Source organism: Amblyomma americanum, chromosome 11 (assembly GCF_052857255.1).
Source record: "Amblyomma americanum isolate KBUSLIRL-KWMA chromosome 11, ASM5285725v1, whole genome shotgun sequence".
In the NCBI taxonomy this organism is placed as follows: Eukaryota; Metazoa; Arthropoda; class Arachnida; order Ixodida; family Ixodidae; genus Amblyomma; species Amblyomma americanum.
Window position 1 is genome coordinate 20,208,522 of NC_135507.1, and position 25,904 is coordinate 20,234,425.

The 25,904-nt window shown below is 45.8% G+C and overlaps 1 protein-coding gene and 1 non-coding gene across 2 annotated transcripts in view; both read right to left on the minus strand.

Annotated features, from left to right (window-relative positions):
• Window positions 1-25,571, minus strand: part of LOC144111118 (vitellogenin-6-like) — a 49,572-nt gene extending 24,001 nt beyond the window's left edge. Inside the window, exons 1-10 of the mRNA XM_077644261.1 lie at window positions 25,275-25,571; window positions 19,336-19,478; window positions 17,382-17,516; window positions 16,486-16,623; window positions 15,616-15,780; window positions 12,994-13,133; window positions 11,364-11,544; window positions 9,915-10,111; window positions 8,788-8,956; window positions 7,193-7,357 (exon numbers count right to left, since the gene is read on the minus strand). Coding sequence (XP_077500387.1) covers window positions 7,193-7,357; window positions 8,788-8,956; window positions 9,915-10,111; window positions 11,364-11,544; window positions 12,994-13,133; window positions 15,616-15,780; window positions 16,486-16,623; window positions 17,382-17,516; window positions 19,336-19,478; window positions 25,275-25,332 — 1,491 coding nt within the window. The 5' untranslated portion in view covers window positions 25,333-25,571. The remainder of the gene's footprint in view (window positions 1-7,192; window positions 7,358-8,787; window positions 8,957-9,914; window positions 10,112-11,363; window positions 11,545-12,993; window positions 13,134-15,615; window positions 15,781-16,485; window positions 16,624-17,381; window positions 17,517-19,335; window positions 19,479-25,274) is intronic.
• TRNAT-GGU (transfer RNA threonine (anticodon GGU)) lies at window positions 21,747-21,820 on the minus strand. The gene has a single exon. It is a non-coding gene; the product is annotated as a tRNA-Thr (tRNA).
• Window positions 25,572-25,904: the final 333 nt, after the last annotated feature.

Genomic DNA, 25,904 nt, shown 5'->3' on the forward strand with positions numbered 1-25,904 from the left:
GATATCGTCCAATTTCCCTCTGTAATGTAGATTACAAACTTTTTGCGAAGATTCTTTGCAATCATCTGCAGCTAGTTGTCTCTCACTTAATATGCACGCATCAGGTATGGGGCACCAGAGACCGCAGCATCCAAACCCATATTCATATTGCACGTTCAGTAGTGGAGACAGTATCAGATGAAATCGGACAAGTAGCTCTAATTCAGACTCACCTTGCCAACGCCTTTGATAAAGTTCGTCACGATTTTTTGTTCGCGGTCTTAGAGAATGCAAATATTGGAGATTTTTTGCTTAGGCGCATAACACTGTGCTATAAGGAGTCCCATGCAAGGCTAATTGTTATAATTGTTTTTTGGGGAAATGAAATGGCGCAATATATGTCTCATACATCGTTGGACACCTGAACCGCGCCGTAAGGAAAGGGATATAGGAGGGAGTGAAAGAAGAAAGGAAGAGAAAGGTGCCGTAGTGGAGGACTCCGGAATAATTTCGACCACCTGGGGATCTTTAACGTGCGCCGACATCGCACAGCTTACGGGCGCCTTAGCGTTTTTTCTCCATAAAAACGCAGCCGCCGTGGTCGGGTTCGACCACGAATTGTTAGCCAAGAGCCAACCAAACCAATTCCATTGAAAATATCTGTTCGTCAAGGCTGCCCCTTATCGTCTTTGTTGTTTGCCGTATATTTTGAGCCCGTTTGCCTCAGTATTATTAACTGCACATCTATCCGAGTTTTCTCCCTGGCGCAGTGTGTAATTAATATTTTAGCCTTTTCAGATGATGTCGCCATTTTTTGTTCTTACAAAAAAAGTGTTCTTGAGGCATTGCATTGGACTGAACAGTTTTGCGATGTATCAGGCGCGGCTTTTAACCTAGATAAATCCAAGGGGTTTTGGTTGGGCCATTGGGGTACAACGTGAAGTCATTATGGTGGCATAAGCTGGGACTGCGGACCCAACAGTGGCGCCTACTGGGATTCACAGATAGTCTCAATGAGGCGATAAACCCAGGCTTGGATGGGTAGGGAACTATCAGTGTTTGCTCGGGCTCAAGTCTGCAATATTTCTTTATTTGCAAAAATTGCCTATGTGTTGCAGGTTCTCCACTGAGCGAGGAAGAAAGTGCAGGTCATGCACAGAATATTTGCTACATTCGTATGGCGTTCCAAATGGGAACCCATGCGTCGTGATAACCTATTTCTTTCTCTAGAGTCTGGTGCAATCGGCTTTGCTCACTTATTCGTGCATCAGCTTGTCTCGCGTTTTTTTTCTTTTTCAAATCTTCAAACCACCCTTTTTTAGTAGCCGTGCTTATTAGGCGTCTAAGTGCTCATTTGCCTTTCCTATTCGCACCGACGGGACACACTCGTGAGGGGCCTTTATGGGGGATTCCTTAAGGAAGTTGCCGACACCTTCAATTTCCTCACTGTGCACTTTTCTTTAGACTACCTGTGTAGCCTCTCCAGAAGGCAGATGACTCAGGCACTTACAGAGTATTTGTTCCCTGTACCGTTTTATCGGCGACCTTTTCTGGAGTTTCCTGAAACCACTGTTTTAAAACGTGTTAGGCGAATGTGCATTTCTTCTGCCACGAAAACATTCTTTTTTAAGTGGGCTCACCAGCTACGAAGCAACTCAAATTTGAACTTTTTCTGTCGATAGATGGCAGCACTTAAGTACCACAAAAAGGAGGGAACTTGTATTACTCCTCCAGGTGTGTAAATTCTACCGCGACATCTCCTCGACCGCGACACGCAAGTATTAGTTCTTCCGCGAACAAAAAGTAGGGCCGACAACTTTCTGTGTATATCCTGCCAAAGCAGGGAGACGGAAGCACAAAAGAATAACCGGTCTCAAGGGGTGGTGGTCGCAGAATGGACCTTTTTCCAGTAACCCACCACTCAGCTGCTACAAGGAAATGTACGTTTTCCGGTTTGGGTCCCCCTAAGACCCCTCGCATCTTTTCTGCGAAAATATATTTACAATGATAGGGTGGGGTAGGGTGGGGTATACAGCCTGCAGTTATAAGCAGTGTAGGTTTAGCCTAGCCAGAACAGATGAGTGTGAGTCATATTTTGACACACCTTGGGAACACTTCCCTTTCCGCACTTCGGCCGGCTATTCAGCATTCCGCGTATTCCTCCGTCGCCACACGCAATACAAGCCTGGTGACCGTGTACGAGTGTGGACGCCGATTCGACGACGCGGCCAGTGTTTATTTTACATTGTCTTTGCTGCTGTTGACCTTACTTTTTGTTTAAGCATCCGGCCGACGCTTCTTTGACAAAAGGAGTGCCACGAAAGTGTTTGTTCGAGTTCAAAACCGTTGGCACGCGGGAATATCACTTTGTTATGCGAGATGCCATCAGCGTTATCTAGAAGGAATGCCGCCAGGCGCAACTATTTCGACATTATTCTTGGTTGTTGTAGTTGTTTTTAGCGCCTTATCTTGAACGTTCCTCTTCGATGACCACCGAGCACGTTTGTTGCTATCGGCGTCGCCGAATTCTTCAGTTTATTTATGGGCGATAGTTACTTCAGTAACTAAATTACTGCGGAAATACTTCGTTTCATGTCTCATTCGCTGCTTATAATTTCACCACGGAACAAATGAGACTTGGGTAAAAGGGTGAGATGTGTGGTTTGCAAAAGCACTGAGACCGTCGTGTTGCTATTCGTGGTGACCTTGAACGCGAATTTCGTCATTGCACAAGCGACTATCAACTGTTCTGGACGAAGTTGCTAGTAGTGGTTTATTGTAAAAATAATAAAAATTTCAATTTAACAGAAGATGGCCACTGCAGCCACGCCAACCGCGTGTGCTCTTTCTGAACACAAAACCGGCAGCGCACCTGAATTGTCATGACGTCAGGGGTTTGAAAGCGAAAATTCCACACCTACTATGGTTTCCGAAAAATTCTCGTTATGAGCTCTGGTTCTTATGTTCTTTTATATACTTTATAAATTATATACTTTTATGTATTATATATATTTTTATACGTATTTATATAGTGCCCCTTCCGAGCGTTTTTCTGATTGAAATGTGCAACTTTTGGAAGCGTAGTGCAGGAGGTGGGACTAGGTGTGGCGCATACCGAGGCGTATCTAATTGGGAGAATAAAAACGGTTGGGGAACGCTTGACACATGCGAAACCGGTTCAGGAGCAAAACTGGATGATTTTGCCAGCCAGGCCATGAACGTTTGACATCGCGTTATTTACACCACAGAGATGTCTATTCTGGAGTAGGGGGCTCGGAAATCCGTGAGCTCCTTTCTGCAGATAAGGTGTAACCATGCTTACCCGCGTACAGTGGAAAGCACCTGCACTGATACCGGCAACATTCTGGCAGAGATATGCCTGGTCGCGAGGAGAATTGGGGAAAAAGAGCGACGCTGGACCAAATATTCGTTAGAGAACCGATGTTAAAGAACCGACGAGAGAGCCAAAGCCGAACGTTGGCTTCGACCGGCTCTCATGACGTCGCAGTTGCAGTGCAGCAGGGGCTGAGCAGGAAAAGGAAGGAGACGGCCCTTTCTGACCTTAATGTGGGCTGTTGTACTGACATACATAGTTGTCCGCGAGTATAGCGTGAAATCGCAGGTGATTGGCAAGTGCCTCAGTGAAAGGAGGTTAATCGCTTCGTCATGACAATCAGTCTACGCCATTAGCCCTGTTTACATGAACCGATGGCGTCGGGTCGATTCGGGGGTCGGGTAGGGCATGGTCAATCCAACTCAACCACTACGTGTTTACATCAGCTCGATTTTAGCGATTCGAGACCGGTTCAGCTTTAGCGGCACCAAGCGTCGAGCAAGCAGTAGCAGCCTCCAAGACTGAGGCACGCCATCACTGTATCGGAGGTTCAACGGCGCACATGGAAAGCAAGTTCGCATTTATCTCCTTCCCTCTCAATAACCCTAATCTTCGACCCAACAGCGTTTACAAGCACATCGGATCAGGGTCGAGTTGAGTCACCTACCCCTTGCGGCGGAATTGACTGTACCCGACCCGTGGACTCCCGGCTCGGCGTGCGTACGAGTACCGGTTTTCAAACAACCAGGCGTGTGGGTTCATGTAAGCGCCGGCCGCTATCGGCTCGAGGCCCTCCTATGAGGAATATTTGCAGCTTCATTCTTGACTTGTATTGACCCTTGGGTCACTGCGTCTTTGCGCTGGGCAAGGAACAATGCTGTTCTCCCACACTGTCCTGAATAGTGAGCCCCCATCCTGTGTTTTGGCACTAACAATGCCTTATTGTGCGGCTGCTGGGAAGGGAAAGGGGGGGGGGCTGCGCTTTTGGGTGTGGCTTTGCATTCCACTTCCTTTCCGCACCAAGAGCTCCAGGAAAAAAGAAACGCAGAAATCCTTTCCCAATACAGCCCAAGCAAGAAAAAAATGAGAGAAAGAGCTCAGGTCCGTCCAAGTTCTGAGTAAAAACCGGCGCGCACGAACACAGACAACCGAGAGGCTGGTGGTAGAGTGTAGTAGCGTCAAAATATTCTGACGCCAGATGGAGCCACGCCGCTCTTGTTAAATTTGGCGCGAATTTCAAATCCCCGCAGAAAATACATACGCAAATTTCAGAGCCTGTAAAACGCAAATACTACGCTCGATATGAACGAAAATTGCGGCTCAACAATGAAGAAAGAAAAAGGGAGGAAATGTTGCGGACGAAATTCTGATATTTGGCTTAGCTTTTTCACGAGATTACATGAAAGACCGTCATATCTAAAAGTGCAATTTTTCTGGATGTTTACCTCTTATTTGTAAAAAAATGAAACTCAAAAAAATAATATCTGACCCGCCGCGGTGGCTGAGTGGTTAGGGCGCTCGACTACTGATCCGGAGTTCCCGGGTTCGAACCCGACCGCGGCGGCTGCGTTTTTATGGAGGAAAAACGCTAAGGCGCCCGTGTGCTGTGCGATGTCAGTGCACGTTAAAGATCCCCAGGTGGTCGAAATTATTCCGGAGCCCTCCACTACGGCACCTCCTCTTCCTTTCTTCTTTCACTCCCTACTTTATCCCTTCCCTTACGGCGCGGTTCAGGTGTGCAACGATATATGAGACAGATACTGCGCCATTTCCTTTCCCCAGAAACCAGTTATTATTAAAAAATAATATCTGTCTGCAACATTTCTTCCATTCATTAAAGAAGAAAACGCTGCCACAGACCTCATTAAAATCAAGCCATTTTTAGACACGCTACAGCTTCTGAAAGTTCCCATGTATCCCCTATGGACACTGTCACTGGTGAACCCTGGTGTATTGCACATGCGACAACCCACCGTCCATGACGCAAGCATCTTCTTAGCATGAAAGCATGCCTGCACACGTCAACGCTGCCTGTGAAGGCATGGTTTCATGCTAAGGAGATGCTTGCGTCATGGACGGTGAGTTGTCGCATGTGCAATACACCTGAGACAATTGACCATTGTTTTATTCTGTGCATTGATGCTATATTCTTCTAGGACATTTTACAACGAATAAGACATTGGCATCACACCCTACAGTATCCGTTTTTTGCCTGTGGAGGAAAACAGTGTTGTGCCATATGATCCATTTATGTTGCTGGGACTATTTATTCTCTGGAAGAGCCGCATGATGGACCGCCACGCCGAGTCACCGCGGTCGTCGAAATCTTTGTTTCGTGAACAATGCGATTTGGTGCGGAGAGTACATGCTGCCCAGCAAGAGCCGCCTAGCTGGCTCCCCTATCTGGATGCAGGTGTGTGCCTCCCAGGCTTTTGATGTTCTGGAAGGAGGAGTCAAACAGGGGTACGGTGGACTGGTGTTTTGTGGCGTGAGCGTGTTCAGACTTTTCTTTTCGGCACTATTTCCATGCAATAAAGAAAAAAACTGTGGCGATAGCATAGTGCCCTCGTGCAGTGGCCAGCGAAGCTGATCTGTTCGCGCCGCCGTGGGTTGGTGTCCCAATCGCGGCAATGTTTATTTTCTTTCTGCATGGTCCATTGCTATGCTAGGTTTCTTCAAGGTTGATTTCAAGCTAAAGCTTCACACAAAACTCGGTTAGCCAGTTAGAAGTAGTGCTTACCTACTATAACCGGGTCCGTGGCGTCATCCCACCAGGACCGCTTCTTGGCATGAGCTATGCGGGTTTAGTGAACCAGTTTGCCCGCCAATGAGAACTGCGTCGAGCAGGGATTTTTGAGGAGAATGGGTGACGGCAGTCCCAAAGCGCACGAGTTTGCCCAGAGTATCATTGCAGAATTTGCAGCGGAGGTGACTTAGGTTGAGCTGAATGCGGTGGATGCAGTATTTTTCGGCTGCACGCAATCCTCTAGCTTATATAAAGAGCTCTGTTTTGGGGGAAAGTGGGTTCTCTGTGATTAGAGCACTGTAATAGATCGGTATATAAGCCAACTTGAATTTGTCCCAGGTGTCCCTGCAATTCATGCTACGCAAGCGACACCGATACTGTTGCCCGCGGAGGAATTCCCCTGCCCAGTTGTGGCTTTGAAAATGCCGCGGGCAGGTCGTCACGCAACAAAGGCTGCTGAAATCGTGTGGTGCACCTCCTTTCAGATTCGTGACAAGAGTCACACTACCTCTCACTGAAGTCCAGTGTGCACCCTCGCATCAAAGTGTTCGCCTGTCCAGTCATCTGGTAAGAACAGACATGCACCAGGCATGCTCTCTTTCCAAGCCCCATAAAGAACTGGAATTATTCACCGAACTATATCAGCCCCAGAGAATCTAACATATTTTCCTTTGCTATATTTCGTCTAGCTATTGTGCAGTTTTAGTTCCTTGGCATTTTTGTAACATGTCCTTCCTGCCGGGACCTGAACCTGACTTTGGTCGGCAGTGCGTATTCCGACGTCAAGAGGTTAGGAAGCCAATATTAGTGAAAATTGAAATTCTATCGTAACCTTTCTATGCAACGTGGACCGATATATGCAGCGTAATTGCGATTTAGTGAATTATGCAGCACGCAATTAAATCTCGTGCAATGCGCCTTAAAAGCAAAGAAATTAAAATATTTTTTTCAACAGTGTCATCTTCCCAAACTTTTGATGGTGGGTGTGCGCAAGTAAATAAATATAAAATAAATCCCAAATACTTCGAAAGAAACACTGATTCTGAAAGCTGTCGTTATCATCATTGAAATACGGAGGTAGTGAGGATATCGCGAACGAAGTGCTCGCGCTGAATGAATTGGGTAGCACTCACGTTGAAGAAGAGTTCCACAATGTGGGGAGAGCAGAGGCCCGAGTCTGCTTCCAGGAGGTTGGTGGTCCGGTGGCATCGGGCGCCACCCGCCAAAGCGCTCACGGACAGAATGCACGTGGACCGCAGCGGCTCGCTGGCGGACACGAACTCCGAGTTGCACAGACTCTGCAGCAAATGGGAGCCGCACGCGTAAAATCAACAACCGCTGTGCATCAATATGAGCCAAAACGTTATCTGAAAGCCAATTTTAAAATTTCACCTTGATGTCCTCGTGAATATCACCTGTACACTTACGTCCGTATGTCCTGACTCACGTATGTCCCTATGTTCTGCCAATTCGCCTCGTTTTTCTTAGCTAGATAATTAATTATCTGATATTTTCAAAACCTTCATTTACAAAGAGCCACCATGTCCTAAACATCTCGCCCTTTTATGCCCACACTAAATTCTTTAAGTGCAGCTTTTTCGCCCATACGATTGAAGTTTTTAATTCCTTAGCAGACAACCTTAGTTCATTATGATTAGAAGAATTCTTGCAAGCCTGTTGCCAATGTTGTAAGATTGCTTCTTTTTCTCTTTGTATTGTTCTTTTTATACTACCCAACTGCTGCAATAGCCTCCCTAAAGCCTCCAGTATGTATGTATGTATGTATAAATAAGTAAATAAATAAATAAACATTCCCTGAAAGTTACGTATACTGGCGGCTCAATTGAACAATTTTTTCTCGCCAAAATCTGTCTATAGTGGACCAGTTAGCCAGCAAAAAAAGGTGTGCAGGAGCAGTGGGATGGGGCCACGTGTCTTCTTTCGCTACTCAATTTTCTTTCACGCCCTTTGGCACATTGCTCATAGCCCTCATAGCCTGAGCCGCTTTGGGACGTTAAACCCCATAAAACCTTTGGCACATCATACGACAAGGATGCAGCGAACAGAGGTAGACTGTTCTGTACATTTTTCTTACTGTGACGACTTTTGTGCACCACGTAACGTGGAAGCCGAGGAATAGTGGACTTCAGGTTCTTGCAGATCTGACCAAGATGTCTTACGCAGGCGGAAACCCATATAAAGGGGAAGTGCCTAGTGGTCTTTCAGTCTATCTAGCCGTCCGGATGGCTTGGTGGAACGTTCAAAGGATACTAGTAGAAACCCAGAGCAGTTATAGAGATAATTACGACGATGAAAAACATCTTATTCAGTACAGAGCTTTTTGCCCCCGGAAGACTGGGATTGTCCTTCAGTCCAGGGCTCCTGCGGCCTTAGCTGTTTGCAGCACCTGGTGAACCAGTTTCTTTATAAAGAACCAACGTTATAGAGATAACTTTATCTCCAATGGCGGTGCGATAAATTCGATGAAGGTTCTTAAGAGAATGTAGAAAGAGGTAAAAATGGTGACGTGTCGAGTTTCGAGACCGCACTTGGCATTTAAATTACGCTTTTCTTTAAAGTCCACTCACTTTCTAGGGTGAAAATCGTTTTAAAGGAAGGGAGGAGGGGGGGGGAGTTAAAGAGCTCGATGTTTCTCATCTGGCCCTCATTCTTCGCTCCGCGTTATAGTGGGCAGCGTATGGTTTGCCGCAGGCTACCATTTGCTCACCGCTATTTCGCTGACTACAGCGACGCTATACTCCTTCAGGTTGCTGGTCAGCTTCGGCAGCAGGCGGTCCGCTTCGTCCACACTCAGCTGTCCAGCATTGATCAGCTTCAGAGCGAAGGCGATGTGCGGGTTGTTTCCTGATGCGGCCAGAAGGTCGAGGAAAGTGTTCCTGCGAAGGACGCATTGTATGCGCCGCCATCACGAGCGAGGTCTATGGCGTTTCCCATTGGTCTCGTATTGTACGCCAACCAACCTCCTAATCTCACCTGACCATCTACACGCAGTATAAACAAAATATGATACCAGAGTCGTGCCAGGATATATTGAACTTAGATCTATTTCGAATTATCCGCTAAATCGAACAGACCGATTATCCCCTTGAAAATCCTGCGCAAAAGTGTACGAAATTTGCGCAGTATATCGAACTACTATTTATCCGCTCGCTCGACATATCAAACTACGCGCCGCGGCCCTGCAGGGGGCGCTTCTAGAAACAATTGCTGTCATGCGGTAAAGACAACCTAACTAAGCCTAACGGCAGTTCTCGTTTGGCGAGCTTCACTGCCGAAAGTGTTGAGGAAGCAAAGTGTATATTAATATTAATGAGCGAATATTTCATGTATAATGTGCTGGTAGCTGAATGAGGGATCTTATCATATGCATTTGCTAGGTCCAAGAACGATCCGCTGCTACTTCGAAACGAAGCAGACCAGGTCCACCAACGATCAGCGAGCTGTGCGCTGTCCGCACTCCGGGCAGAGGCACGTCGCAGCCAGAAACGCGTCGCTAGCTTGGGTGCAACGTATTGTTGCTTCTAGCTTGCAGATAAGCTTATTTAGTGCCATTATTTACATATCGAATTATCAATATATCGACCTATTTTGTGATACCCTAAAGTTCGATATATCCGGGTTTGACTGCCTTCACTCGTTGTTGTTCTCTAAATGAGGCTTCTTTCTTTCTGTTGCCGAACGTCAACCACGTACGTTATTCTCGTTCCCATCGATTCCTAATTGCGGGATCCCTGAGTGAGGATTAGCAAGACTGGGTCGCCGGTCATGCACATTGCTTTTGATACAAGGACATTTCATACTAGCGCTATTGGTGATGTTTCGAGGTATACCAACTTGATATGCTTCTTGCTTCCCTCGGGCGCGTTGAGCACGTGCTGGTTGTAGATTTCCGATATCTCGTCGTACGAGAAGGTGATGAAGTTTAAGAAGAGCTGCAGGAACATCAAACTGGCGCTCGGCTTGTCCCGCATGTTCTTGTAGTCTTCGTCGTTGTACTCGATGGCGGCCAGCTTCTTCAGGCCCTCGATGAACTGATCGGAAAAGAATGCAAGAGGAAGCGAGTCAGAATTAGCTTAAGTAGACATGGGAGTTCATTTATGTGGATGAGTGGTGAGTATGTAATCTCAAAGAAATACTCAGGAACGAAGAGGTTGACACGGTAACCGTGCATCTTATTCTCATTTATTGCATAGCTTATCTTGTGTCTTACTTGAACACTAATCGCTTGCGAAAAAAACATTTGTGCGAGCGTAGCTCTTCACAATCGGAGCTACGCTGAAGTGAAACTCTAGCGGAATGGTTGATCTAATTAAATTTTCTAGCTATTTTATTCTCTTCTAACTACCACAATTTCATTTTATGTGCTCTGAGAGGCGTTCAGGCTTTGTAGCCGTGCTGTTTCGTACTCCTTTAAGTTTCTCACGTGTCCACTATTATAGACGTAAAGCGTGTAACGCAGGTCGCTGGTCCCCGCACTCGATTTGGCATAAAAGATTTAGTATACATAGACGTCCGCCGATGAAGCAAGAACGCTTTGTGCGATACCTCGTTGTCGCATCTGTACGGAGGGTCAAGACTTATTTACAAGTGCAGACAGCATTACACCTCTTTAAGTTCATGACGCTTTAAGATGATGTACTGTGCTTTCTTCTCCGTCCCTCGTCGTTTTGCGGCGTTGCAATATGCACTCCATTGCTTGCTAAACGTTGTTGATGGAACATGATGGCTGCTGTACCACGCTTTGATTTGCCAGGTGTAGTAGCGTCATATGATTCTGTGCTTGTGCAGTTTGCTCAGGTAATAGTATGCAGTGCCAAAATCCCACTCCTTTGCCGTCCCGTAGGAGTAGTCACCATGCTAGCTACTACATTCCACTTCTCCACATTAGCCCTGACTCAATCCTATTACCGCGCATGATTTTGTCGTGGTAGTGCAGTTTCCTGTCCACAGAGCCACTCCAGGTAGCCCATATCCTATTCTACGCTGCTGGGTCGTGGGCGTGACTGTTGAGGCCGAAGCCTCAAGTATGGCCGCCAGAATAGGACTGAAATCAAGATCTACACAGCTCCTGGACTCGTCAAGGACAACTCTCCCGACCACCACCCACTTGTGGTCCGCCTCGCTAACATTCTAAGAGCTCAAAAGATCAGTTAACAATGAGACGGAGGCGCCAGTGGTTACGCCCACTCCGTTTACTCAATGCCAAGTTCCCCCCTCAGCTACCTTCGCTTCCAAAAGCAGTTCTATCTCTCAACCATCTCCATAGCGTTGGACGCAGCTTACCGTCTCCTTGCTTCCCGTGAGTCCGAACTCCTGGACGTAGTGGTTGGGGGACTGCAGCTCCACGCCGCTCACGGCATCCTCCGATTTGGGAAAGAAGTGCGACAGTCGTTGGTAGCTCTCCACCTCGGGCAGCGAGATCTCCGCGGCGTTGTCGTGTTCCTCGATGAGCGTGGCTGTGTTGCTGGGATGGAACAGAGATGGGCTACCCGTTAGGCACCCAGTCTACGGCCGCGCTCGAGTGCTTACGTACACTTCGGATTATGCCTAGGAAAAACACTTTTTATTTACATGTGTATTTAATTTCTTACTTTAAGGTGGAGAACAATGTGGTCCATCGTGTGAAAACCGCGCAGTACTAAACCAAAGAAGACACACTATAAGGACGACAGACGAAGCGCGATGTGTGTCTATGTGTGTCATAGTGTGTCTTGTTTGTATTAGTACTGTGTGGTTTCCACATGATGAACCACCAACTATCCTCTGCTATTGCTCTCTAAGGGGGTCCAACCTGCTGCAGAGTAAGGGTAATTGATGATCAATGGCTGGGATTATTGCTATTATTATTGGCCCACGAAGCCACGGTTGGCTTTTAGCACGCCTTTCAAAAATACCAAGAAATGGGGTTTGTTTCTTAGTGGTGTAGTGAAGCACTTTTATCATTTAAAAATCTGTAAATATGTGTGATGTAAGGGGAATCCTTGTTTTCACATTTAGATATGTTTTGGTCTTCAGGGATGCCTGGCTACTTTTAGCAAAGGCTGTAAGGTGTGCTGTATTCCAATCTGGAAAACAAATTATTATCATTATTATTATTTTCTGCCTTGATCGCTGATTATCGCAGCATTGTAGCAGAGGGTATGCGGCTACAGGTAGCAGTCAAAAGCACATACTAAACTCCATACTTCATTCTACTTTAAGCACAGCCATAAGCACCTACCGCACTGACTAGCAATATTACATGTAGCGGCACACATACAAAAAAAAGTGAAAGTATTCACGCACTGATTTCAGCTTTGGCAACGCGCGGAAGGTCTGGGGATTATTCCTTGATATTACCGCGGAGAGCATGACATCACCTATAATTTTTCCTTTTGCCCTAGTCGAATAAGATGGTTCTCACATATGGACTTGAATAGAAAGTAGATGTTTTCTTTAAGTGCGGACCATACCACACATTACGTATTGCTGATTGGAGGGGTGATATTGAGGGTTACAGAGGGTTTCACAGAGAGCAAAAGAATGGGCTACGCGTTTACTGCGTCAAAGGTTAAAGAAACCCTGAAATGATTTCGATGACCATATGCTAGCGCAACATATCTGCGGATGTGGTCTTTGTGGGCACCCGAGTCAAATTTGGAAGCTCTGCGTGGACCGTATAATTTAGAAACAACTAAAAAATGTTGCTTGCAGTAGCTCGCAACCGATTAGGCCGATAAAACTCACCGCGCGTCCCCTACCCTGATGACGTCAATGGGCAGAAGAGCCAGCCTACATGCTCGCCTCCTAATATACCTTAATATACTCGAGCTTCGCTCGAGCTGATTAGCTTACGGAAGAACCCGCTGCACACAATGCCCCATATTTTCGGAAAACATTGCAACACTACTTTGAGCAGTGCCTGCGCTCTTACTTGATTTGCACGTGGAAGGTCTTGCCGTCCCCGTAAGGCGCCAGCACTTGGTCGGAGGTTCCGCATGCACAGCTGATGACATAGTTCTCTCTGGTGCCTTTCAGGCGGTATTTCACCTCTGACGTCATTGTCAACGGCAGCTGCGAATGGAATTGCCTCGAGGCGTTAGGTTATTAAACAAAAAGCAGTACACGCCCCATTCTGAGTGTGATCGCGAACGACTAGCATGCTTGATGGCGATGCTTTTAGTATAATCAAGACCCTCTAAGGGCCCCCAGGAGTGAGCGTTAGGCTTAGGCTACAACGTCCACAATCAGCTTTAGTCTTTCAACATTGCTCATGACCGGGAACATGGGCTACTTGATTGCGAGAATTGAATGTCAGTGGGCCCTAACCAAGGCATAGACCTAAAGTCACTGAGCATTATTCTGAAGTGCATTGTATTAAAATATCGGCTAAGGCTTCAAAGTCCTCGGCCCGCAGTCAGTGGTCTTTGTTTTTTGAGCTTAGGCTGATTATTGCAGTCGAAGCCTATGGCTGCTAGCGCTGATAACAGCGGTGTGAGCATGCTAGAGAGCCCATGGGTCGATGATTATTTACTGAAACAAGGAGAGATGATGATATTTCGAAAGTGCTACAAGTCATATGTTACTGGCCCAGAAAGGTTGTTTAAATTTTTAAAGCTTGTTCGCACAATAAACAATGTAACACAATATCTGTAGAAAGTCTATGGACTGGCAGTGAAAGTGTTTCTCACGATGTCTAAAATATTTCCGTCACAGTGTGACAATTTTCGTAACAGTGCGTTTGCTTATTCATTTGTTACATGGTGAACTGAAGTTCGGGCTCCGACTCACATAGTATCGGCTTAGATACACCAAATACTCCTTTGAAAATACGCCAAACCTATATCTACAGTGCATACCAGGAAAAAAGTCGCGATCTCGCCAGTGGCACCATCCGGTTTGTAGCGGCTGCTAGCGACCCCAGTGCTTCATCTCTTAAACTTTGCAGCACGACAGCAGTCTCTTAAGCGGCTATTTACACGGAAACGGGTGTTCCATAAAAGTAGCCACTTGCCTAATTACATTCCCGTTCTTGTATCTCTTGGCCAGGTAAACGCTAAACAGAAATGTAACCCTTAACGGACTTGCGGCTAAGTACAACCTTGATCCTGGTGTTCTTTCGTGATATAGTCTTTCTTGTAAAAAAAGGGGGGGGGAGGTGTCGTGATATAGGTCTAGATAATGCATGTGTTTTCGGAATGCATCTTCGCGCTAATGTAAACGAAGCGTAAACAGTGGCGGGGCTACTTTCGAGCGGAGAGAGGGTTTAGTGTGTAGGAAAGTTGCAAGATGTAACCTCATCTACAGTGCCATCTAAGGAAATGTAGCGCCTGTATTTTCTCCCGCCCTTGCACGCATAGTGGAGTCCATTTCCGTGGCATTTTTAGGTTGTGCAGTAGTGTCGCTGTTCCTTGCACCCTAAAAATAATGTTACTTTTGAAATAGTCCTCAAAAACGGGGAGGGGGCGTGGCTACAGCTCTACCCTCCACCCTTCCCCTTTTCTAATTCATCTGTTTTTTTTTTGCCTACATTATCTTTTCAGTACTGTAGTGATTTATTTTTTTATTTGGATTTTATCCCGCTATACATCAGTGGTGCGGGCGAGGTTTCTCCTTTACCTCAATCTGTCTGTCCAGACAGCCACCCGTGGCGCATTAGTGAAATGGGAGAGGTTTCTTTTGCTAACCTCACTCAATATTCTCTCCAGGGACGATATTGATGTTCTTTTGGACCTTTTAGGACAGCCGCTGTTGAAGTCTTACCTGCCGTTGTAAGACAAGGTACCTCTGCAGTCGTCACAACCTCTCTTTCTGGGCTATCTGCTTCGCCCCCTTCCACAACCATTACGCAGTATATACAACATCCGTCTCATTTTTTTCATTTTGAGCCGTTATTACCCTCTTTAAGTGTTCTATCAATAACTATACAATATTTTTACATTACTACATATTTTTGTAGACTTAAGCCAAAGACCTAGACAAGTTACTGAATGTTCTCTAGAAATGGAAAAGTACCGAAATGGTAATAACGAACCATTCTTAATATCTGAAATAAATGTTTATGACTTTTTGTAGCCTCTACTCTCATTTATGAGCAAAATATATTTATTACTACCTGCTCATTTTAATTCATGCACGGAGGTCAATTAGCAGCAATGGCATGGTAGTGATCTTACATTATTTCCATGGGTTGGGAAGCTGCAATGAAACTAATATGAAGATGGTGCGACCAACGGGGACAGAAAAGATAGACAAATGAAAGGACCAGCGCCTAATGGCAGGTTCGGTGCGGAAGCTTCGAAGGAGAAAAGGGCCTGATGTAGTAGGTATATGCTCAAGTAAAGCTCTCGTTCCAGTTAGTTGGTTCACGGTGCAAGTAATATGAACACAGGTGGGCCCAAAGGGAACAGAAGAGACAGGTCCTGTCGTTTGTGTGCCTTTTTTGTACACGTGTATTCGTATTTTTACTCTAATCATACTCAGCTAGCTCAAACGAGAGTTTTACTAGGGTAACCAACATTATTTACAAGGGTAACCCTTTGGTTAGCGCTCTCACCCATCTCTGCGACTTGCAGGCAACGCAGGGGTGTCCCTTGTGTGTGCCCGTGAAGTGGAAGGGCACCTTGTCGCATTTCTCCAGGTCTTTGATCTTTGTCACCTCCAGCCGGTCCTCTTGCTCACTCACCACGTAGGTCGTGTGGCAGACACCGTTGAGGCCGTCCTGTTCCGGACGGAATTCGTACAATGTGCGTTATTTTTGTTTTTGCCAATTATTGTTTTCATTCATATGCACGGCAAGCATAGCACTGTGCGCCATAAGAGCTATGTTGACTGTTGAGGTTAAGAAGTTGGCGAGGACAAGGCGGCCGCAGCACAAGACAGGACAAATTGGAAGGACATTGGGGGGCCTATGTACTGCAGTGGACGCAGTTTGGCTGATGCGGCTGCTGATGTGACATTTATTTTTCACGATCAGTTGTCTCTTACAGCCGTTGCTTTTAGCTCGCGAATCCAGCAGAAACAGATCAGTGTACGGCACCACAGTAATTGTAGCTTATGGTGTTGTTTTCGAGGTAATATTGCAAATTGAGGGATATAAGGTAACTTATTCATCATTATTTAACGTGCTGTATTTAAAGAATGATTAATACCTTATCAAGTAGGAAGGAGCAATTGACCTTTTAGGAAAAACTTCACTGTGGACGTGCCCACCACCCCATGGTCCTCAATACTAAAGCCCGGTTTCGACATGATCTGGAACCTTTCCTCCCACGGGGCTGCTTGAAGCGCATACATGAAGGCCATACTTTGTTGGACTAATCATGATACTATGCTACAATGAGGACATATGCTGCTTTTTGAGGCTTAGTCTTGTATTACAGATGATAATGTGAAACAGCATGTCCCAAATGATTCGCCTCCTTACCTCAGTCACTACGAATTCGTTGCCCAAGGGGTTGATCTGACTGCGCTTGGTAAGGTCCAGCTGGAACAGGCTGAGGATGCCCCTCTTGATGTTGTGTGACCAGTGGGGTTCCTCCTTGCCGAACTCAGCATGCTCGAACTGCGCCAAGGTTGTTGCCCGTAATGGGCTAAAGTAAACCTCTCCAATCCTCGACGCGCTTGGTTTCATGCTTTCGTATATTTTACTTCCATCATGCACAGTAGTTGCTAAGATCTGGCGGCCTCCCTGCTATTATATTAAATCGTCTTCCTGTTCTCGCAGCACGGCCAATCAGCTTGTGCATGGACTACGCAGTCAAGAGGATGCCAAAAACATGCATTTTGTTTACTTTTTGAGCGGGCTTTCGTGGTTTTCCCGTTCATGACTCGTGCTGAACATTTTAAGCTTGTTTCAAAACGTTATTCTTTCGAGAACATTCCGCCAAGTACCCCACCGTAGACCTCCTTACGCTATCGCTTAAAACTCACAGGATGGTTACCACTATGTAACGTGAGATTCGGCGACAGCTATCGAGCTATTTTGATTTCGCGACATATCGAGCTAATAAATTCGAGAGCTACATGCATATATGCAGAGTTAAAAAGCTCGCATTTCAGCTTTCCACTCGTAGTAGTTCTTCGACGAGCACTACTCTCCAGTTCGCCGCTCCAGGCGCGCGGCGCCACTGCCCTCAGGCGGCGAGTTTAGCAGCAACTGCCGCAGACAACTACTACGACGACGACGCTATGCCCAGAGAAATGACGTTTACCAGCTGTCGCCGTGCATTGTTCGCTAGACAGCTGGTGCTGTTGCAGTAGCGTCAGTTTTTCTCAACTCCATCCTTTGAGCCTCTTTCAAAGAAATGAAAAGGAGCGCACCCTGCCATCCTTGAAAGCGGCGGCGAAGGGCCTCTCCAGGTAGTTCGTCAGCGCATCATCGGGGTGGAAGTTGAACTCGTGGGTCTTCAGGTCTATCGTTTCTCCGTGGAACAGGTCGATCGCGAAGTCCGAGATCTGAAGTAAACAAGGGAAAAAAGAGCGCGGGCGCGGTCTTTCCAGAGCAGAAGGTAGACACTGTAGTCTTCGTGTTTGTTGGCTGGAAGCACAACTTAAAACCGACGACTAATAATTGCTCGTTGTTTAGTTCTTTTTATTTTTGCCGCGCTTTACACCAGCAGCCAGTCTCCGGGGTACGACGATTTTAATCGCGGTGTGCTGACAGTGAAGTGTGCTTCTTCATTGAAGCTTTGTAGAAAATTAGCTCTCTAAAAACTTCGCGGACACATAACACCCCTTACGAATCAATTAAGATTGCATTACAGATCCCCAGTGATGGTACTGAGGTGTTTGTGGGTCTTTTTTTTTGTGGGTCGTTTTTTAGCATTGCTTTTTACCTGCTACCGCTGTAATTTTTTGTACCACCTAAGATGTAATAGGGATGTTCGCAGCAGTATGGCCACATTTTCTGGTATGTCTATATTATGTGGTCAAGATTTCGTACCGCCATCTGCACAGATACAGCCGTTCTACAGGAAAAAAAGAAAGGCCCCTCGGCACGGTGGTGTGCAGTGAAACCAACTGCCCCCGTGTGGTGAAGTGGACAGGTGACGAGATGGAACAATGTTATCGAGTTTTTTTTTTTCTCATAAGTGGCCATAAGATTTCATTTCACACGAATATGCATGCCTAGGCGCTGGTCATGAGCAGACAACGTTTAAAAAGACTGTTGGCAGTTTAGCATTGCTCAGCAGGAAATATTGTGTGAAAGCAGTTTTTGTAGGCGGACACCACCGTCGCTTTTTAAGGGTATGACGCGATAGTGTTAATGTGTTAATGCCCATACATGAGGAATTGGTCCTGCCACAATGGTGCGATGGTTAAGCGATGCCCACTGGCCTGCTATGAAAGGTGCTGCCACTGGTGGGGCTTGTGCGACCCAGGTTGCTTTGACCGAGTAGTCCTCAAGGTCACAGAGAGAGGCTTCGGACACACAAACATGAAGTAGCAAACACCTTTTTTTTTTGTAGTGCGAGATATTTGTCTGTCGAAGCCTTGCAACGTTCAGGTTCTTTATGCAGTACAAGAAGAAACGTTCCGTATATTTAAGAATTTCTCCTACACTTTTCTGTTTGCGCTATGAACCCTAACGTCACAGATATTTATCATACTTTCACTAGAATTTGCACGATACAAATGAAATTTCACATTACTGCATAATATTTCTACTTGAAATACATGCCATAATAATAATAATATTATTAATAATAATAATAATAATAATAATAATAATAATAATAATAATAATAATAATAATAATAATAATAATAATAATAATAATAATAATAATTGGTTTTGGGGGAAATGAAATGGCGCAGTATCTGTCTCATATATCTTTGGACACCTGTACCGCGCCGTAAGGGAAGGGATAAAGGAGGGAGTGAAAGAAGAAAGGAAGAAGAGGTGCCGTAGTGGAGGGCTCCGGAATAATTTCGTCCACCTGGGGATCTTTAACGTGCACTGACATCGCACAGCACACGGGCGCCTTAGCGTTTTGCCTCCATCGAAACGCAGCCGCCGCGGTCCGGTTCGAACCCGGCAACTCCGGATCAGTAGTCGAGCGCCCTAACCACTGAGCCACCGCGGCATTTGAAATACATGCCATCAAATGGTACTTTTATCTAACATCATTTTTTTGTGGTGCATGATAAAGTAACTAACAAGGTTTGAAGTGAAAAATAATAGATAGAACATAGAAGAAATGCCCTGTTTTTCCATACTACGTAAAAAGTTAATGCTTCCTACATAAACTGGTTGTAAATTTGAGCATTCTTACCTTGAAGAACGTCAGATCTCCCCGAGGCTGCATCGCTATCTTACTCCGGAAAGCGATGCCATTGGAATGTAGTGGTTGATCCAAATTTAGTGTCTGTATCCGTCCCTCATAGTTGTACACGTATTCTTTGCCGTTTTCAAACCCTGCAAGAGAGAAAACAAGCTGAGATATATTTTTTTCACGGGTTGCACAAACAGTAACACAAAATTTCACAAATAGCTTTTTCTCACATGCGTTTTTTATATCTTTCAGCGCGAGGTGCCGCTGAAGTGATAACATTTACAGAGAAACTTAGGGTGGGTTTCTACAGTTTTTCACTTTGCCCATTGTTGGCACCCAGTAGCGAACGCTGAATAGGTCAACCGGAATATTTTAAACTTGGAATATAAAAAAAACTAGAAAATCAATGTGATGCACGAACAATTTAATTTCCCGCGTATAATTTAGAGCCTTCAGTGTCTCTCAGTTCATGGTGGTACCTCTGCCGACTAGAAGCGTTTTTCTAGATTTTCTGGGTTTGTTTGCTTCGGAACGCGGTTTTACGCAACAGCCGCTCTCGTCGGTATGTTTGCATTTTTGGTTAAGATGTGAAACGGTCTTAATTGTTATGATTCTTTCGTTTTCTGCCTCAGCAGTTTCACTTTTTAATCCTTCGCCCCTGTATTGCTCTTTACTTGTGACTATGCAAATTCAACTACAATCAATTAATAGCCGACGATGAGGAAAGCAACCGGTCCTGTCGACTTGTTCCCTGTCTGTTATTCGCTTTTGGTTGAATGTATGTAACATTCCAGCTCATCTGTGGGCTTCCATTGTTACGTTAGGTGTCAAATGGGGCCAAAAACGTCATCGGTCATACGATTCGCCTATTGGCGATGGGAATAGATGTCACCGGATAGGAGCATTCCCACTGGCTGGAGGGAAAAATGATAGATTAAATGACTAAGAACATGATTAAGAGATCGGAAGCAAGCGGAGTGGGCGAGGGAAGAAACCCAAGGTAATGACACTCTAGTCGAAATCAAGAGGAAGAAATGGGCTTAGGCAGGGCATGTAATGCGAAAGCAAGATAGTCGATGGTCCTCAAGGGTAACGGAGTGGATTCCAAAAGAAGGCAAGCGTAGCAGGGTTGTGGCAGAAAGTTAGGCGGGTGTATGAGATCAAGTCATTGTCCGATTATTATTTTCTGCGGGGATAAGTTGGCCGCAGCTGGCAAATGGCAGGGTTAATTACAGAGACATGGCAAAAGCATCTGCCCTGTAAGGGGCGTAGTCAGGCCGATGATGATGAATAGAATTAGGTATCCGTGTGAATTTTTGTTCTTATTTGTGTGAGCATAATGTTGTTTCATTCACCAAAGAGTCGTTTGAACGGTTTAAGTTTATGTCTGGTCTGCTCCACTCTTCAGCTGTCTGTCTGCCTTGACTACAGCTAGTGCTTCCTCAAGCTTTAGTCTGAGGGGAAAAACAGAAACCACGAACTATCACTAGATTTTCTCCGTGACAAGAGGGAAACGCCTCCATTTGACATATTCATGTCATAAGACAATGTGTCTTTGGAACTCAAGAGCAAGTAAGAAGAATGACACGATTATCCAGCAAAGAGGTACCGAGGTGTGCGGGGATAAGCAAGCACTTGAGGTGAAAAGACGCGGACAGAGGTATTAAGACAAAATTTCCGATTCTCTGATAACGGCCGCTCAATTAAATACACAAAAAAAGACTTGCTCAGAAATAGCCTCAGCACGCGCGTTCATTTGTTTGATGTTAATGTGCTCTTTACGTCGCGTATTTTCTTTTGTGTTACGTATAAATGATAACTATTATAAATAAGCGTTTAGGACTTCGAGTTGTCCACACTCAATGACGTAACTGATTCGGTGCACCAGATACTGACAAGCCATTGTCTGATAGAACGACCCTGGTTCATGCTGCTGAAGATATCTGATTAGTTTGTGCAACAGGCAATGAGTAAACTCGCAATAAATGTGCTAATCTTGGATCACTGATGCTGGCAGCAGGATTCTGAGGGCTGCGAAGTGTCCTGTCACACACCTAACACATTAGCAACACGCGCGCATAAATTACACGTGGAAAATTTTCAAAGCGTAACGCCCTTTCTCTGGCTCTAGGAGGCAGATGGAGAAAGAACGCCAGGGTTATAAAGGCAGCGCAGCCTTAGTAACCAAAGAAGGTAAGTACAGTGAATTATGTACTGTACCACGAATAATAAACCGGCTCTGCTGGCTGCAATCGGATCGATATTTAGTTCCTCCCCTATCGCTGGTGATTTTTTCAGGCCAGAGATGGTCTAGAAAGTAAGCTAATAAGTGAGTAATTACTCATTGCCATCCACACAACCGCAGCTTTACGGCTACAAAGGAAAGCTATACAGCATTCTCAGAAAAATTCTTCCTGGTCCGGGGTTCGAACCCGGGACCACCGCTTCACCGGAGCAGTCGCTCTACCAACTGAGCTAACCGGGACGGCAAGCTGATGGAAGGGCGAGAGCGAATTGATCAATAACTCGAAGTGGGAACAGTGTTGGTCAAATTTTTAGGAGAATCTTCCAAGGGGGAGTAAATTTGTAATAAGGGAGTAATTACTCATTGCAATCCACCCAAGCGTAGCCATACGGCTACAAATGAAAGAATGCTGTATAGCTTTTCTTTGTAGCCGTATGGTGGCGCTTGAGTAGATGACAATGAGTAATTACCCCCTTATTACAAATTTACTTCCCCTTGGGAGAATCCCCTAAATATTTGACCAAGAAAGTAAGCTAATGACAAAGAACGCCCGAGGTTTGTTAGCGTGTTTGTTAACACTGTAGCAGACTAAAGCCTTCGGTGTTAATGTACTTAACGGCCTTACAGTGTTGCATGCGCGTAATTGCAAAACATCCACCAGGGCACTCAACTTTGGCTTAAACATGCCGATGGTAAGTGCCTAGTACCTATGTACTCCGGCATAGCGGTGCAGTGAAGGTAATTTTCAGCTGTTAAAAATAAAATCACAGCTACACCTAATTACCTTATGTGTTGGCAGTACTATACCATTAGAAACTGCTGATGCATTTACCGGAAGTGACGTCATTTTTGGTCAGGCGATGTCGATTGCCTCCAGCGAATGGGAATTATCCGCTCCTCTGGCGTCACCTCCCTCCAACCAATGAAGAATTATCCGGCCTGGTGACGTCAGTTCTCTTAAGCCAATGGGCCAACTTTATGACCAACGAAACATTTTGGGCCTTGCTATTGCTATCCCATTAAACTATGTTGAGTATATTTGTAACGAAATATGTTGCGTTCCTCAAGTTTTGTTGTATATACTGTCGTTCAATCCAATATGTTTAAGGTAGTCATCCCAGGCGGAGTAGAATTAAAGCAAAAGAATCACTATCACCATCAGGCTGAGCTCACCATGCTGCTAGGCTGTAGGGTGTGCACTGCACAGTGCGGTGAGGTAGACATCGGGAATAGTGAGGAAAAAATGCCTACCTTAAGCCTAAAAAGTTCGAAGGGACACATAATTCCATCTGCTGTGGCCAATATGATGGAATTTGGAGCTGTTCATGTTTTTAGCGGAAGTCAATAGGACAATTTTACGACTGACAACGAATTTTTGCCTCATGGGGCTTCATATGCAAAAACAGGGCATTCATTGATGCGAAGTCTTCCAGTTTGAGCAGGTCAAAAATATTCCTTCTCAGAAAGCACGTCACATTTTCGGACATGATTGCGGCATACTCCCAATCAATAATTCCTCACTGCTCCATCGGCAGACTTAAAAGATCACTACAACCGACTAGATCAGCCTCAGATGATGCCAAAAGAAGACTGCACAACCAAACAGAGACACATGAAGAAAAGCTTAAGCGGCGCTATGGCCGCCAACTGCCAACTAGAATTTTATCGCGGGAGCACCATACGACAGAAGTCAACGAACCAACGAATTTATAAGCCTCGGCTTTCTGGGAAAGTATTTGCGTGTCCATAAGCGCGATAGCTGGTAAGCTGACATATTTATCACTACGGTTCCTACAGTAGAAAGAACCTTTATGATTTGGTTTGGTTTATGGGGGTTTAACGTCTTAAAGTGACTCAGGCTATGAGGGACGCCGTAGTGAAGAGCTGCGCAAATTTCGACCACATGAAGTTCTTTAACGTGCACTGACATCGGACAGTACACGGGTCTCTAGAATTTCTCCTCCATCAAAATTCGACCGCAGCGGCCGGAATCGAACCCGCGTCTTTCGGGCCAGCAGCCCAGTGCCATAACCACTCAGCCACCGCGGCGGCACTTTTATGATTTCCATTTCGCTCTTGTCTTTTTCCCTGCTTATGAGTTTAGCTTTTTCCAGACCAGGCAATAAAAACTCTGGGTGGTTTCGACAGCGCCCATTCCGAGCAAAAAAACAAGTCGAACTCGTTCATGGATACTGGTCAAGCTGAACATATCTTGGGACTACTAGCGTCAAGCAATCTTCAGCAGTCAGGTCACTCATTTGAACTCGTCAGGTTCCCCCTTCAGCGTTATGACTGCTGCTTGCGAACCAATCCTGAGAAAAACAGAGTGCGCAGATAAGAATTCTTACCGCAAAATATGTGGCGAACTTAAGTCCGAAGAAGGAATTCCTTGTGTACATAAACTATCTCACTGTAGGAAAATGTTCAAGTGAGACACCACCGCAGAGGCCGTCGGTTTGGATTACATCGGCTGCATGCGGATGTCTTTTCATCTACTAGCTGCAAAATTGTCTTCTACCTAAGATGGGATATATTATTAATCTCCTACTTGACACAGAGACATCCACTAAAAAAATTCCTCACATGCTTCGGTTTGTTTCAATGACTTCTTTTTCTTGGAAATCCCTAACGAGCTTCTCATTTCTCTACCTACTGTGTGCTCAAACACGGGAACTTTGTATTTTCTGCACGCGTACAAGATGTCAAGGCCCTGCCATGTAATATGGAAGCATGATCCGCCATGCTCCAAGAAGTATGCGACTCAATTCGCTGAAATCTATGCAGTGTACACAATATTCCCTTAAGCAACGGATGAGTGCAAATAGAGTAGGCCGGTTGTTGTCACAACGATTGATCCTGTTAATATAAATTATATTATCTTGAATCCTCTCTGGAAGCCTTCTCCGTGATCACTGAAATTCATGAGATTGTTCCTCGAATAAAAAGATAGGACAAAACTCATCAGCAGGATAAAAAGAATCCACGAAAGAGAAATTATCGAAGCTTTCAACTCCGGGGAGCGTTGTGATGTCCGTGTCAGCGTACGATCTGCCAAATAATGAAAACAAGAAAGAAATGGCCTGAAGGTTTCCTCGATCGGCGAGTCCGAACAACCGAACCAAGCAATGGTTTGGCTGTCTATCGCGGTGTACAACCAAATTTTCCTTGGTAACAGGTGCCCACAATGTCGTAGGGCGTTTTTCCTCCTTGGTCGCTCCTTGTTCTTACTCCCATCTTCTACGGTTCGTAATCATGCACTAACTAAGCCAGACCACACTGTCTCTGATAATCGCTTCTGGAGGCAGACCATAAAAGGGAAGGTGCGAAGTAATACACGCGAGCAGCAGAAGCAGTCCACGACAATGTCCATTACTTTTCAGCGCGTTCCTGTTAAACACTCGCACGTTTTCTCGCTTGCAGTGATCCGGGCTTCATTGTGAGCTGCGCAGATCTTCTAAAGCTACCCTGAGGAAGTACACGTGTAGTGTGTATTTCTGTGTGCTTCTTCTTCACAGGTTCTTTGATTGACTATATTAATTTGTTTGTCTTTTACTTAGCCTAGTTTTCTCAATTTTGTTTGCCTTTTCATATGTACGACCATCGGACACTATGTATCCCCCCCCTTATATAATGTCCCTACGGGACCCTTAAGGGTTAACAAATGATGATGATGATGATGATGATGATGACTCACCCGCGACAGGTCCCAAGGTGGTGAGGAGCACGCCGACGGCGGCAACGACAAACCTCATGGCGGCCTCACGCCGTCGTCCCGCCAGACACCGAGCGAAGAAAAGACAATCTCAGCGCCGCCGGCCGAGCTTCCTTAAGTAGCCTTGGCCGTGGTCTGCTACGCGAGGGACGGCGGCAGGCCGCAGAAGCTGATAGGCGCCGGAAAAGCCGCTGGCGTCCCCCACGACAGGGAGAGTTATCCGTCCTGGGACCAAGAACGTCTGGCAGAATGTGTGTCGCCAAGACCTGCGGACAAGCTAGGCGAAGCGCGTTCGAGCCGCCGGTCCCGTCCGATATCGCTTAAGACAGCTTCAACGAGCGAACACTGCTGATTCGTCGTTTGCCGAGGAGACGGAGGGAGGGAGGGAACGCTTCCTGTTTGTGACAATCTCTTGCTGCAGTCCTTGTCTTCTCAAAGAGGCCTGTGTACGTCATTGAAAACGTCGACATCGCCTTAGCCCGATAACGACGGCTCTTAAAGCCCTGCAAAAACAAACGTCTAGTCTCGATTCGAAACTTGCCGATGGAAGAGGCGTGCGTTTTTCAAGGCGCATACCAAGTTTACCAGGACCGCCAGTGTCTGCTTCCTGAA